The 15007-nt window shown below is 49.6% G+C and overlaps 2 protein-coding genes across 2 annotated transcripts; both read left to right on the top strand.

Moving 5' to 3' along the window:
- Positions 1-1318: 1318 nt before the first annotated feature.
- On the top strand, positions 1319-10591 carry LOC130595015 (breast cancer anti-estrogen resistance protein 1-like). Its single transcript, XM_057401358.1, is given in 9 exon segments — positions 1319-1387; positions 7397-7606; positions 7802-7876; positions 7879-7911; positions 8358-8988; positions 8991-9149; positions 9152-9489; positions 9716-9823; positions 10139-10591. Coding segments are annotated over 9 exon segments (2076 nt in total).
- A 2986-nt stretch (positions 10592-13577) lies between these two features.
- On the top strand, positions 13578-14971 carry LOC130595014 (probable D-lactate dehydrogenase, mitochondrial). The gene is made up of 5 exons (XM_057401357.1): positions 13578-13595; positions 13770-13908; positions 14311-14458; positions 14537-14730; positions 14808-14971. Exons 1-5 carry the CDS (start codon positions 13578-13580, stop codon positions 14960-14962), a joined length of 654 nt encoding a protein of 217 aa, XP_057257340.1. The 3' UTR covers positions 14963-14971.
- The last annotated feature ends 36 nt before the right edge of the window (positions 14972-15007 follow it).

The raw sequence follows: 15007 nt of genomic DNA, 5'->3' as shown, positions 1-15007 counted from the left end.
AAAGTATTAATTGGGATTTTGGTGTGAAGTTTCTGAAGTTGATTACCGGAGGACAGGTATTAGCCCCCTATTTATTATATCCATAAAAAACCCATAAGACATTCAGGAATGATATGGAAAGAGAACAGTGTGTCAATGAAATGACTCTTTCCCATGGTCATCATCTATATGTGTTTGATTTGCCTTTCCAGACTTGGATTGTTCTGGAGACTGCTAAGCATTATTCCAATTTGATATGGAATTTTCCCTGACTTGGATTCCTCCTTCTGTCTGTCATGTGTTAGGGTTTGATGGCAGTTCTTTAAGGATGTTTGATGCCTAAGGCAGAGGATCCTTTATGGCAGTGTGTACATGTATAATTTATTTATTTTAAATTTGTCAGACCAGAAAATGGGGCTACAGCTCCCATTGTCTGGTAACTCTTAGTGAATTTAATTATATAAAGCAATGAAAATGGTTGAATTGTAGGAGAGATATTAAAAAAAAACAACCAAAAAAAAAAAACCCCAAACAAAACCACCACATTTTAATCTCATAATGACATGTCTCCAGCTGGGCATGGGGAGGCTTAGTCTGGGTATTAGGAAAAATTTCTTCACCAGAAGGTGATCAAGCATTGGAACAGGTGGCCCAGGGAAGTGGTGGAATCAGTGTCCCTGGAAGTGTTCAAAAAACATTGAGATGAGGCCTTTAATGACATGGCTTAGTGGTGGTTTTGGCAGTAATGGGGTAATGGTTGGACTTGATCTTAAAGGTCCTCTCCAACCTGGTTAATTCTACAATTCTGTGATCAGGAGAAATGGCCTAAAAATGGAACTTTGAATTATAATACATTGTTACAATTAATGTTGGGTTTGAGGTGGCCAGGAAAATGGGATGAAGTACTATATACAGATAGGTTTTTCATTTTAATAAACCACCCGGAGTGGCAGACAGAATGTGAAATTAATATAGCTCTGCCAGATCCCTAATTTTGGCTTTGAAAAAGGACAGAGAAAACCAGAAAGCTAAGCAGGAGAGATGTTGTTCAGCCTGCGATATTGGAAAAATTATATATCACAGTTACCTCTGAGAGGAGCATCCTCTATATCTGTCCTATCAGATATTGATAAGGAGGAGGAGATTCTGTCACTGGCAACAAGCAGCACATTCACATTAACCCAGAAGTGCTGTTGCAGAGGCAGGCATCTGTAACCCCTGCAGAGCAGGGTGAGCAGCCGTGAGAAAAAGAGAAAACTGGGAAAGGAGGGGAGCTCGCGCAGCTCCTGTGTTTGAGCAAGGGATGGGTGCTGGGGCAGGCAAACAAGTGGGAACAGACATGTTGATAGACGGGACTGAGGGGTTGTTGAATGTTTTGAAACTGGTGAAGGAGGAATGTCGGACAAAGGTGGGGGAAGTGGGTTCTTCTCCTATGGAACCGGGTCGGTGTGTGTGTGCTGTGGAGAGTTTTGGACGTTGGAAGTGAGACTGTCACTGCCCTGGGGGGGAGAGTGCCATGGAGTGACTCCGGTGGCTGAATTGAAACTAGACTGAAAAGGGACCTGGGGAATCTACCCTAGTAGATCCACTGGTTAAATTAAAACTAGAGCCCAGGGGAAATAAAGTGGAATTTTAGTGGATACAGGAGCAATTTATTCGGCATTAATTCAGAGGGAAAAGAATTTGTTACAGATGTGGGAGCTACTGGCCACCAAGGAAAAGAAAAAAACAAAACAAACAAACAAAAAAAAAAAGGCAAAAAGAAGCACAAATTGGAAAACAAATAAGAATGCATAAAATTTTTATGCATACTAAATTCTTGGAAATCCTTATTAGGACAAGAAGCAACATTTAAAGAAGGCAAAATGGAATTAAAGAGTTAAAAATCAATTAACTGCAGTTTTGAGTTTATCTTTAATTCAACAGAAAAAGCAAACAGGAGGACCTCCCTGAAATAGAAAAAATCCTTAATCCAGGTATATCTGGGAGTATGGACATCTGAAGTTCCAGGTAAAGAGAAAAATGCTTTACCTGTTAAAGTAGAAATAAAAAGGGTGGCCTGCCCAGTTAGAATAAAACAATAGCCCCTAAAATTGCAGGAAAGGGAATTAAAAAAAAATCATTAATAAATTTTAAAATATAAATTCTTAATTGAATGTGAATTGGAATATAATACTCCTATCTTGCCAGTAAAGAAAAGTTGCAGATTGGTTCAAGATCTCAGGAATCAACAAATTTGTAGAGGATATTCAGTAACAGCTAATCCGTATTGACTAAATCGAATCAAAAATGATTTGCCGTCTTGGATTTAAAGGACTCTTTCTTTTGCTTACCATTGGCCAAAGAAAACCAGAATTTATTTGCTTTTGAATGGGAACATCCTGACACAGTAAGGAAAACCCAATTAACTTGGACAGTATTACCTAAAGGGTTTAAAACAGTCCAACAATTTTTGGAAACCAGTTAGCACAGGAATTAGAGTCATGGAAACCACCCGCTCAGACGGGGACTCTGTTACAATATGTGGATGTCTTATTAATTGCTACTGAAACAAAGGAAGAATGTATCCAGTGGACAGTGGGATTTTTGAATTTTCTGGGACTGAATGGTTATTGGGTAACCAGACAAAAGGCTAAGACCCCTATATGAACTGTTAAAAGAAACCCCTCTCTCTTTGGAATGGACTGATTCAGCAGAGGAGGGCTTTAGAAATTTAAAAGCAGAGCTAATGAGAGCTGCAGCTCTGACTTCTGGATGTGACTAAACCCTTCTGGCTATATTCCTATGAAGAACAGGGAACAGCTTTGGTGGTCCTTACTCAGAAACTAGGACCCTGTAAGAGAACAGTGGTGTATTTTTCAAAACAGCTGAATGAAGCAAGCAAAGGATGGCCCAGATGCCTACGAGCTGTGACAGCAGTTATCATCAATATTGAAGAGGCCCGCTTATTTACCTTGGGACAAAAATTACTGTACTAGTGTCCTGTGTTGTATCAGCATTCCTGGAACAGAAAGAAGCCCACTGGTTCTAAATATGCATTTGGTGTGTTCCATGCACATGGTGCCATCTGGAAAGAACGAGGAGCTTTGAACACACAGGAAAAACAGAATAAACATGCTATGACTACTGAGAGCTGTTCAGCTACCTGAGGAAGTAGCTCTTATGTGTTGTCAAGGATATCAACAAGATGAAATTTGGCTGATTTTAACAATCTAAACTCATTCCCTTAATCCCTGACGGCAAACTAACAATTGAGAAATCTAAACCTAGAAAATCAAAGGAGGATAGAAAATTTATTGAAGATCTCAGAGGAGGAGAGGAAAACAAAGAAGATTGGGTTCAGATACCTGATGGGAGAATTATAATCCCCTATAACCAACTCTGGACGCTAGTTCAGGAGGAACATAATAAAACTCATTGAGATAGCAAGTCTTTATATATATGAACAAATTGAAGGAAGGAATCTATATATAATGGTTCAATTAGACAAATAATTTTTTTTTACCAATATTTGTTGGTGTTAACAAATGCTTTTTTTAGGGTGGCCAGAAGCATTCCCTTGTAGGTTTTGGAGTACCAGAGGCTATCCTATGTAAAAATTTTATGTGGAAGACTCATATCGGTCCCAGTTTAAAAGTCTTCTGGAAGTGGGAGAAGTTTATCTCCTAAAATTTCTGGTCAATCTGGGAAAACAGTTAAAAAAAAATAGAGTGATTCATGGGTGTCAATATGATGTTGCAATTTTAATGTGCAAGAAGGCATATATAGTTAAGGAGAATAGTTAAAAGAAGGAGTGGAGCGATTATTGATATTAATCACCCTATACCTGTACCATAGAGAAAACTCCAGAGAAGCCATAGAAAAAGAGGTGCTCCAACTTCAGACTACTGGGTTTCAAATACGAATGTCTCTCTTTGGCTCACAGGGCAAACAAGACTGAGAGATTACTGATTTTGTCTAACCTTTTGGCATATTCAGGAAGAAAGGGAATAACCTTTCAAACAGTGGTGTATTTTTCCAGCTGAATGAAGAAAGCAAAGGATGGCCCGGATGCCCAAGAGCTACCATATCATTATTGAAGAGGCCCCTTTGATTTTCAAAAATTACTGTACTATGTCCTGGTTATCAGCATTCCTGAAACAGAAAGACCCACTAGTTTTTTTTTTCAATCCAGCAACTTCTTCTAAAATCCTAGCACAGTTATCAAAGTGGTTAATTTTTCAAAACAGCTGAATGAAGAAAGCAAAGGATGCTCATGGAACCGACTGGACAGTTGCATCAGCGCAAATGCTGTTCAACCTGAGGAAGTTTCCAGCTACTTATGTATTGTCAAGGATATCAACAGGGTGAAATTTGGCTGATTTTAACAATCTAAACTCATTCCCTTAATCCCTGACGGCAAACTAACAATTGAAAAATCAAAACCTAGAAAATCAAAGGAGGATAGAAAATTTATTGAAGATCTCAGAGGAGGAGAGGAAAACAAAGAAGATTGGGTTCAGATACCTGATGGGAGAATTATAATCCCCTATAACCAATTCTGGACGCTAGTTCAGGAGGAACATAATAAAACTCATCGAGATAGCAAGTCTTTGTATAAATACTTAGATGAACAAATTGAAGGAAGGAATCTATATATCATAGTTCAATTAGACAAATAATTTTTTACCAATTTTTGGTGTTAACGAAATACTTTTTTAGGGTGGCAAGAAGCATCCCCTTGTAGGTTTTGGAGTACCAGAGGCACTTTCTTCCGACCAAGGCTCGCCCTTTAGTGCAAAATAGTTACAAGGGCAACTACTAAACCTCAGTCGAAAGAAGAGGCTATCCTATGTAAAAATTTTATATGGAAGATCATATCAGTCCCAGTTTAAAGGAGAAGGTCTTCTGGAAGTGGGAGAAGTTTATCTCCTTAAATTTCTGGTCAATCTGGGAAAACAATTAGAAGAAATAAGAGAATACTAAGGACAAGAGTGAGAGGAAATGGATTACCCGACTCACCCTTTTAGATCCAGAGACTGGGTTTATGTTAAGAATTTTCCAGGAGATCCTCTACAGGAGTAGTGGAGTGGACTGTTATCAGACAATATTGGCCACCTTTACAGCAGTGAAGATGAAGGAACAACCTGCCTGCAAGAATAAAGAAAGCACCAGAACCAGAGAAGACATGGATTGAAGGCAACCTGCATATGAAATTATGAAATATTAATATTAATTGCTTTAATATTGATTGCTTGTGGTATAATAAAATTTTCTTCCTGAAATTGTAAACGATCTATGATAAATTATGAAAATTGAAAAAAGATGAAATGAAATTTAAATATCAAGTAGAAACTTCAGGAAATGAATTTCATAAGTCATAATTTGGTAATGTGATATATAATAATCTTGTTGAAAGGAGAATTTTACTAAAGTGTTAAGAAAAAGTGATGGGGGTGTGTGCATTTGTTGTTAATCAGAAGACACCTTTTCAGGTTGGAACCAGAATAGGAGACTTTCCAACTAAAACACAGGGGATGTAACACTATTCAGAATTGTTATAGATGGTATGTGGGATTTGATTCCTGAAGGGAATGTGTTCAAGCAATGTTTAACCCTATTGCATTTTGACCATTTGTGAAATCATAAATTCATGCTAAGGAAATGCGGAAAAAGTTGCAGGAAAATCTCTCCTGCAAGAGCTTAGAATATTATTGTTTTAATATTGAGTGGTATAACAAAATTTTCTGGATGAATGGAAAATTAAATAACCTGAGAAAAAGAGTTACTGAATGGTTCAGGGACCATTTCCAACTAGAAGCACATAAGCCTTTGTTATAGGATCTTATTTCTATGTGCTGCATGAACTTATCTGACCATTTTAATGATTGCTAAACTGCAAAAATTGCTTATGCATAATTATTGGAGGCAGATTGGATGAATGGTTAAATAACAATGTATATTGAAACAAGGCCTTTTAAATCAATTTAGAAGGAACATGGATAGCTGTCATAAATAATATAGTAGAAGAATTTAATAATTTTATAGAAAAAGGGGGGATTGATACAGGGTTAACCAATGTACAGGGGGGTTGTACGGGGGGGTGTAGAGGGGGGTTAGAGGAATTTGCTTGCTTAAACAAAAGTATTGTCTGTACCTGTCATACCTACTATGCAGAAAAAAGGCACTAACCATTGATAAGGAAAAGCAGACACATGGTTCTATTGATAAAGAAAAGCAGAGGCCTGATTCTACTGATAAGCAGCTATTGATAAGGAAAAGCAGACCCCTTATGAATATATAAGTTTAGAAAATAAATGTAGAGGGAAACAACACTGAGGTAAACAGGAATTATCCCCCTGCGTCTCAGCGCTGAATAAAAAGCATACCTACTTTACAACTTTAACGAGTTGTGGAGTCAAGCCGGTAGGGGTCTTCAAGATGAAGTAAATGAGTCTTCCTCTTAAACTTTTCACCTTTTAGTCTTCACATATGGCCTTAGGGTTTGGTCAGTGTCCCAGCCATAAACCATCTGCTTCTCCCCCTTATCAGTAGATTCAGGCGTCTGCTTTTCCTTATCAATAGCTGCTTATCAGTAGAATCAGGTGTCTGCTTTTCCTTATCAATAGAACCAGGTGTCTTTGTTCTGCTTAGTAGGCATTTACAACAGACTATACTTTTGTTCAAGCAACCGAATTCCTCTAACCCCCCTGTACAACCCCCCTGTACCACCCCCCTGTACATTGGTCAACCCTCTGCATCACCTGCTGGTGCTTGGTTTATTGGCAAGGGTGAGCCACCAGCCTGTCCCCAGCACAGGAACCCTGTCCATGTTAGCCTAATGGCTGCACCCTGGACACCACACTCTTCCTGGATCTGCCCCTTCCCGGGTACACAATTCTGGAGGAGTGAGGTGCTTTCAGCGTTATGTTTTCTGGGATTGCTGCTCTCGCTCGCCCCCCGGGAAGCAGCCGGTGAGGGTCTGTGGGGCTGCCAGATCACGGCCAGTGCATGGGGAGCATCCTAAAATGGAGGACTAGCTTGGCACCTCTGCCAGTGGCTCAGCCTTTCTTGCCCCGGGGTGCCCTGACCCTCTGGGTTTGGTTCTGTGCTGCTCTCGAGTCCCATTGTACAGCAAGGTGGGAGGCACTGAGTCATGGGCAGGGACCTGCTGTACACGCCAGGAGCTGGCAGATCCCTGCCCGTGGCTCGGTGCCCACATCGGCCGTTCACTCCTGCACGCTGCGGACGTGCCGCTGGGCTTTGTCTCTTGCTGGTGCTCGCCGCAAGAAATAGTGAGATCATCCCGGTCCTGGCAGCGCAGCCCGGCCAGGCAGCGCCCTCCCGTGGGCACCGGTTTCCCGGTGCCAGACAGTCCCAGACCCATCTTTCTAACTCATTGCTGCTTTTCGGAGGGGTGATGTGGGGTGGGAGGTAGGCTGGGGATGCTCGGTGGTGCCCACCTCATCCCTTTCCCTCATGCCAGGTGCTGGTGCCCACCCATATGGGGCAAGTGTATGCCTATGACTCCCCAAAGGGCGAGCAGGATGAGTATTATTTCCCTTGTTACCTCCTCTCCATGGGCTCCCAGGAGATCTACAATGTGGTGCCTGTCCAAGGGGAGGTCCTGAGCCAGTTCAGCCAGGAGGTGAGGCTGTTTGGGGGGCAGGGAGATGCTCTGTCACAGTGTGGGATCCAAATCTGGACGAATGACACACAAAGCTGGGCACATTGTGAGCCTTGGTGCTGTTTTGGGCACCTCTGTCCTTCCCAGTGGTCTCTGGGAGGAGGCTGGTACTCACACCATCCCTGACACATAGCCCTGTGTCGTCCTCCCCTCCAGGGCTATGACACCCCACCTATGGCAGTGAAGGGTCCCAATGGGCAGGACCTGGGGCAGGAGATCTATGATGTGCGCCCCCTCCCAGCGTGGAGGAGAACCTGCACCAACTTGTAAGTGCTGCTGGGGAGGTCCAAGCTTCTCCATACAAGAGGCACATTTTACAGTAAAAACAATTGTGGAACATCTTCCCCAGGGATCTGGTGGCCTCCACGGCACTGAAAGCTTTCAAGATGTGAGGAAACAGGGTCCTAGATAATCTTATCTACGGGATGAGGTTGGACTGGATGATCTTGCAAGGTCTCATCCTTCCTGGGCTGCTCTAGGACTTTGGTTCCCACCCCACAGAGGATGTGGGAGGCTGGGGTGCTGCAGCAGGGCTGTGCCAACCTCCCTGGGGCAGGAGCACCCTTGGGGTGGTTCTGTCCTGGTGCTCACCCAGGACTATCTTGCATCCCTGGAGCTGGTGGTGATGTACAGCACAGCATGCCTCCTATCCAGGTGTGACCCAAGCTGGTTCTCCTAGTAATGCTGACTCTGCCTGCCACTGCCCTTGCAGGTGTACAATGTCCCCCCCTCAGTGAGCAAGGACATGCTGGGTGGTCCAGCGTGGGAGGAGGCCTATGATGTGCCCCCTTCCTTTGCCAAGCAGAAAGCCTTTGACCCCTCCCACCACCTGCTCCTGGCCCAGCAGGAGCCCTGTTTGCCAGAGGACATCTATGATGTACCACTGGCAGCTGGGAAAGGTTCCTCTAATCCACTGCTCTCTCAAGAGACCTATGATGTAACCCCCAGCCTCAGGAAGCTGGGGAGGTTGGTCCTCTCCCATGACTTGCCCTGGGACCTGCATGGCCCAGACAATGGCTCCCTGGACACAGAGGGCGAGTACATCTATGATGTTCCACCACAAGTGGACTGTGAGGCCAAGGGTGCCAATGCCAAGCGCCTCTCAATCTCCAGCACAGGTAGCACCCACAGCAACATCTCCATATCCTTGCTGCATGTAGTGCCCATGAAGGAGCTGGCCAAGGGAGCTGGCAAGGAGTTGTCCCTGGATGTGGATGCCACCATGGAGACACTGACCAAGCTCCAGCACAGTGTTGGCGGTGCCATCTCCTACCTCATGTCCTTCATCAGTGCCAACTGGTGCAGCCTTGAGCACATGGAGGCCAACACCACCAGCATCTGTGGGCAGCTGAGGGTGTCCAGACAGCCCTCAGGGACCTGCTAGAGTTTGCCCAGAGGGCAGTGGGCAATGCTGCCCAGGCCTCTGACTGTTTCCTCTACACCAAGCTCAGCAAGCAGCTGCAGAAGATGGAGGAGGTCTACCAGACTCTGGTGTGGCACAGCCAACGCTGGATGCTTGCCACTGGGCCCTGAGCACCTTGGCCAGCAGTAAGCTGGGCACGGATGACTTGGAGCACTTTATCATGCACTTGCACAGCATTCCCAATGACACTAAGCAGTTGGCCTCCTTTCTGCATGGCAATGCCTCCCCCCTCTTCAAACAGACAAAACCGGTAGTGGAGAGCGGCAGCCACAGGCCCCCTCATCCTTCCAACAAGGCTAGCAGCATCCTGTCATGGTCCCTGCCCTCCCCACCCAAGCTGCTGGTCCAGGAGTCTCCTGACAGTCCCTATGAGAACAGCAAGAGTGACCTGATGGAGGATTATGACTATGTCCATCTCCAGGTGAGTGCAGGCAGTGGGGATGCTCTCTATAGGGGGGTTTGTGCCAATGGTCCCTGACATGGGGGGATTGGATCTGACTGACATGGTGCTTCTGCCACCCACATCTTGGTTTTACACTATGGCTTGAGCACTATGGGGACCAGGGGTGTCCCAGGGCAGGGGAGGACTTGGTCCTGGCAAGGCTGGTGTTGCTGAACTCCATGTCATGCCCCTTCTTTCCCTGCAGGGCAAGGAGTTGTTTGAGAAGACCCAGAAAGAGCTGCTGGAGAAAGGCAACATCATCTGGCAGAGCAAGGACCAGCTGGAGCACCAGCAAGTAATGGTGCTGGGGCAGGCAGGTGCTGCTGGGCACAGCTCTCATGGCAGGCAGGGGCCTTGGGTCCTGCTCTGCTTGTACCCTCCTTGGCCTAGACCATGGCCCCCTCTTGCATGGTTGTCCCTGTGGTGGGTTCTGGCTCACCTCCCACACCAGCACTGTGGAGAGGAGTCTGGCACAGCTGTCCTGGGACTGGCACTGTTCCTTGCTGCTTCCCTGGGGCACAGCTGTCACCTGGGGCTGGTGGCCACTGTCAGCCATGCTGGTGGCTCCAGGGAGGGGAGCAGGCACTGGCTTGATGGCTGCTCTGCTTCACACCCATCCTTCCTGCAGTTGAAGCATCTGGAGCCCCACCCCCCTCAGCACTGTGGCCCAGCACAGTGTCCTGCTGACTGCCAGCTCCTTCTCTTCTACCTGGGGCAGTGCAAGGCCAACCTCACCATGCTCACCAATGCTGTTGGTGCCTTCTTCACTGCTGTCAGCGCCAACCAACCTCCCAGGATCCTTGTGGCCCACAGCAAATTCATCATCCTCAGTTCCCACAAGCTCATTTTCATTGGGGACACGCTGTCCTGCCAGGCCAAGGCCCAGGATGTCCAGCACAAGGTGATGCACTACAGCAGCCTCCTCTGTGAGATGCTCAAGGAGATTGTGGTGACCACCAAGGCAGCCACCCTCCACTACCCTTCTCCTGCTGCCTTGAACAATATGGTGGAATGTGTCAAGGACCTTGCCAACAGCATGCAGCAGTTCATGATGGTGCTGGGCCAGCTGGCAGCCATGTGATGGTGCAAGGCTGCTGCCCCCACCCTGTCCCCAGAAATATATCCCCCTCCATGACAGCCCTCTTTACCTTGTATAAGCAGATGTACATAGAGACTCCCCATGTGCACTGGGTGTTTGGGGCTCTGCTGCTAGAGGGGTGAGGGGCTGCAGTCGTTATCTCCTTTTCTCTTTTTCCTCCCTCTGGCCAGAAGCCAGGATTGGTTTTGGAGCCATGCCCATAATGAAGCAAAGCCTGGGAGGTGGATTTGTGCCTGCTCGTCCCTGCATCTCCATACAAAACCACCAGCCTTGAGGTTGTGGGGCTGTGTCCCTGTTGAATCAGGATGAGGATGTGCCTGACAATTTGGGATGATGCTGCTGGTTGCTCTGCTACTGTGGGGCCTCCCAAGTGGCCAGATCTTAATGGTGTGGAGGCTACTGGATGTGGTGGGACAGGTTCTACTGTGCACCGGGGCTCTGGATAAGGATCCCCAGGGGGGTAACAGGGCCTGGAGCAGAAAGGGTCTGACCTACATGTTCTCACATCTTGGGGGTTGCTCCTGTACCAGCTGTAACTGAATACAAACTGGAATTGGTGCCTTTTAAATGCAGGGGAAGCTTCTGCTGATTCCCAGAGCTATGGAGTTGCAGCCTCCAAAACTTAGCCCCCTGCCCTCAGCAGCATAAAGTTTTGCCTGGACCCCTCCAGCCTGTGGGTATCTGCATTTGCCTGCTGGGGGATATGCTGTGCATAGAGGCTGCAGGTACAAAGGAGAGGGGATGAGAAGGTTAGGGGTGAAAATGAAGGGGGACACTGGGGCCACCCAGCCCTGACTTCAGGGGGTTGCTACTGGCACTGGGACTACCTCCATGCATCTTGCACCTGTTCATGGGTTTGTGGGGCTCAGGATGTCTAGTCTCTCTTGGCTAAGCTTCCCAAGCCCCAGTGCCTGCAGTCTGTGCCAGGGGCTGTGGAGCTCTAGAACTGTTGCCACCACCAGCACACCCAGCTAGACACCGTCATCTCATCTAGGAACTTCATTGGCCATCAGCACCAAATGCTGCAGGCCATGGGCATGGAGACCTGCAGAACCTGAATTGTGCAAGACATTGAAGGGCTCTTGCAACCCAAACTGTTATATGATTCTATGGGTGTTGGGGAAGGTGGTGGTGGTAGCCTCAGCCACTGGGTGCAGGTGCAGTGTGTCCTCCATGATGAAGCCCAGGATGCCCTTGGAGCCCACAATTGATCAGTCAGATTGTAGCTGGACCTCTGATGCACCATGGTACCAGCAGGAAACCAGAGCTGTGTGCCCTGCAGGTGGCTGTTGAGGGCCTTCTGGGTGATGCCAGGCTCCACCGCCACCAAGAAGCCATTGAGGCTCAGGTCAAAGCAGACACAGACCTGCCATGGGGCACCATAGAGACTGGGCATGGTTGGCACCAGCAGCCCTGGGCAGGGGCTGGGGGGGGCCTGTACCTGCATGGTGTTGATGATGCCCTCCAGGCCTGTGCCTGTGCTGAAGGGCACCATGGGCATGTGGCAGCAGTAGCAGAGCACAGCCAGCTCCTGTACCTTCCTCACTGCATGCGGCCCTCCCACAGCATCTGGGGGAGACAGGGGCACTGCTGCCGCTAACCCCTCTCCACAATCTCCCCACTATGGCCTTTCCTCTTCCCAGACTCTTCCCCTCTATATGACCATTTCCTTTCCCCTGGCCCTTCCCCAACCCAGACCCTTCCTCTCCCATGTTCCTTCCCATTCCTTCCCCAGGGTCCTTGGCGCCCACACACCCACATTGTACATGGACTCCTCATGCCCATGCTGCTCCCTTGCAGCCATGGCTGTGGATACCTTGGGGCCCTGACCACAGCCTTCAGGGCCTCCACGAAGTCAGGGGGCAGTGGACAATGCGGGGGGTGGAAGGAGGGTCTGACTCGGGGCCATAGATCCAGGACCCACAGCTGAGGGCAGTTCGATCACACTGGACTCCCACTGCCCCCCCCCCCCCCCCCAGCCCATCACATGGTGGCTTGGCCCAAGGCCAGGAGTGGGACCCTGCCCAGTCCCTCCTGCTGCCACTGCCACGTTAAGGTGGCTCTGGCTGACAGGGCTGCAGTCCTGGGAAACGGGTCTGTCCATCCCTCCCTCCCAGCCAGAGCCTCCCCCAGGAGCTGCCAGGCCCCTGCCCTGCTCTGCCCAAAACAGCCACACTGGGTGTCCTCACAACTGCTCAGGTGTCCCAGACCCCGGCCTGCGTCCATCAACTGTACCAGATACTAGGAAGAAAATGGACACTACAGTAATGGAAACTAGGACAGTGTCCTTGGTCCCTGGGATGACTGCCACCCATCTGTCCCTGGGGTTGGGGTTTGTTCCCCAGGTCCCCATCAGCCCAGGACCTGTGCTCTTGCTCCCTGGGGTCCCCATGAGTCTCTTCTGTGTTCCTGCTCCCTGTGCCCCAAGAGCTGGGAGCCGTACCCCAGGGACCTGCCAGCCTGGGACCCACAGAGCTGTTCCCCAGGATCCCTGTCAGTCCCCATCAGTCTCTGTGGAGTCCCCAGTGCCCCGGCTAGAGGTGCAAGCAATAGGAGTGGTGCTGCTGGCAAGGACGCAGGATGGGGGCCGGGATACCCGAGAGGAGAGGGGAAGAGCTATGGGGAGGGGAAGGGTCTTGGGAGAGGAAGAGTCCTGTGGATGGGCCACTGGGAAGAGGAAGGGCCCTTCAAAGGGAAAGAGCTGTGGGGAAGGGAAGGGTCTTGGGAGAGGAAGAGTCTGGGTTGGGGAAGGGCCATGTGGAGGGAAATGAACATATGGAGGAGAAGGGTCTGGGCTGGGAGAGGGTCCATGGAGGGGAAGGGCAATGGGGGGAAGGGTCTGGGGCAAGGAAGAAGGGACATAGAGGAGAGAGTTGGGAAGAAGAAGAAGGGCCATGGTGGGGAGGTTGTGGAGGGGGGTAGGTGGCAGTGGTGGTGCCCCTGCCCCCAGCTGTCCCCCCCAGACGCCATGGTGTGGCCACATGCGGTAGGGCAGGTACAGGAGCTGGCTGCACACTGCTGCTGCTACTGTGTGCCAGTGGTGCCCTTCAGCATAGGCAGGTACAGACCATGCAGGTACAGATTCCCCCGATCCCTGCCCAGCCCCTGCCTGGGGCTGCCGGTGCTGCCCATGCCCAGCCTTTGTGGTGCCCCATGGCAGGGCCGCATCTGCTTTGACCTGAGCTGCATGAATGCCAGGGAGCTGAGCTTTGAGGACTTCCCCGTGGCAGTGGAGCCCGGTGTCACCTGCAAGGCCCTCAACAGCCACTTACAGGGCACTGGGCTCTGGTTCCCTGTTGGTACCATGGGCACCAGGGAGCAGACAGGGGGGTGTCTGGGGCTGAGTGTGGTGGCACTGGGGGTGCTGGGTGTACCTATGAGGCCAGGGGTGCACTAGAGGTATTCATAGGGCTGGGGTTGCCACAGTCTCAGGTGCTCATGGGACTGGGCATGATGTCATCACAGAGTTGCTGGGGGTAACCATGGGTGTGCTTTGATCCCAAGGGTGATGGGGGTCCCCACTGAGATGCTGTGGTCCCAGAGGTGTCCATGGGGGAGTGGGTGCCATAATCCCATGCTGTCCCCATGGTCCCAGGGGTGCACTGCAGCTGGCACCGGGCCAGGCACAGCATGGGGTCTCATGGGGATGTCCCATAGCCCCGTCCTCATGCCAAGCCACCTTTCCCATCCCCTGCTCACAGACCCTGGTGCGAATGCCTCGCTATGTGGCATGACAGCCACGGGCACCTCAGGCATCAACATGGTGTGTTTTGGCACCATGCACCACAACGTGCTGAACCTGCATGTGGTACTGTCAGACAGGTGTCTCCTCCACACTGCGGGTGCCAGGTGCCAGCCCAGGAGGGCACCAGGGGGGTCTGGGCTTGGTTGGGGCTGAACTGGAACTCACTCACCAACCCCATGCAGGAAGCAGATGGCTGGCTACAACCTGACCTCGCTGTTCATGGGCTCCAAGGGCACCCTGGGCTTCCTCACAGAGGCCATGCTGCACCTGCACCCGCTGCCTGAGGCTAGCACCGCCACTGTCTTCCCCAGCATGCAGGCAGTCATGGATTGTACCATGCAGGTCCTGCAGACTATCACGCTTGAGGCACACATTGGTGGGTGCCAGGGGATGGTGCTCAGGCTGGGGGTCTGGGTGCTGGTGGCAGGGCTCATGCTATCTCCTTCTAGCCAGAGTTCCTGGATGAGGTGATGGTGAGTGCCTGCGGCTGCTTCAACAGCATAAAGCTGCCAGTGGTCCCCATGCTGTTCCTGGAGCTCCACTGCTCCTGGCACAGCTTGGCCAAGCAGCAGAGGAAGATGGGTAGGCACAGCACCAGCGTGGGATGAGGCTGGTGTGGCCCTGGTGACAAAGCGCCTAGGGATGTGTTCCAT

This window comes from Pezoporus wallicus, unplaced genomic scaffold (genome assembly GCF_028554395.1).
Source record: "Pezoporus wallicus isolate ANWC-B61680 ecotype Strahan unplaced genomic scaffold, APGP_CSIRO_Pwel_v1 contig_2767, whole genome shotgun sequence".
NCBI classification, from domain to species: domain Eukaryota; kingdom Metazoa; phylum Chordata; class Aves; order Psittaciformes; family Psittacidae; genus Pezoporus; species Pezoporus wallicus.
This window is presented reverse-complemented; position numbering and strand designations above follow the sequence as displayed.

Excerpts from the sequence above, each read along its gene's own strand:
- LOC130595014 (XM_057401357.1), top strand. Across the intron at positions 14,459-14,536 it reads CTCCACACTGCGGGTGCCAG|GAAGCAGATGGCTGGCTACA; the intron begins GTGCCAGCCCAG and ends AACCCCATGCAG. Across the intron at positions 14,731-14,807 it reads CACGCTTGAGGCACACATTG|AGTTCCTGGATGAGGTGATG; the intron begins GTGGGTGCCAGG and ends CCTTCTAGCCAG.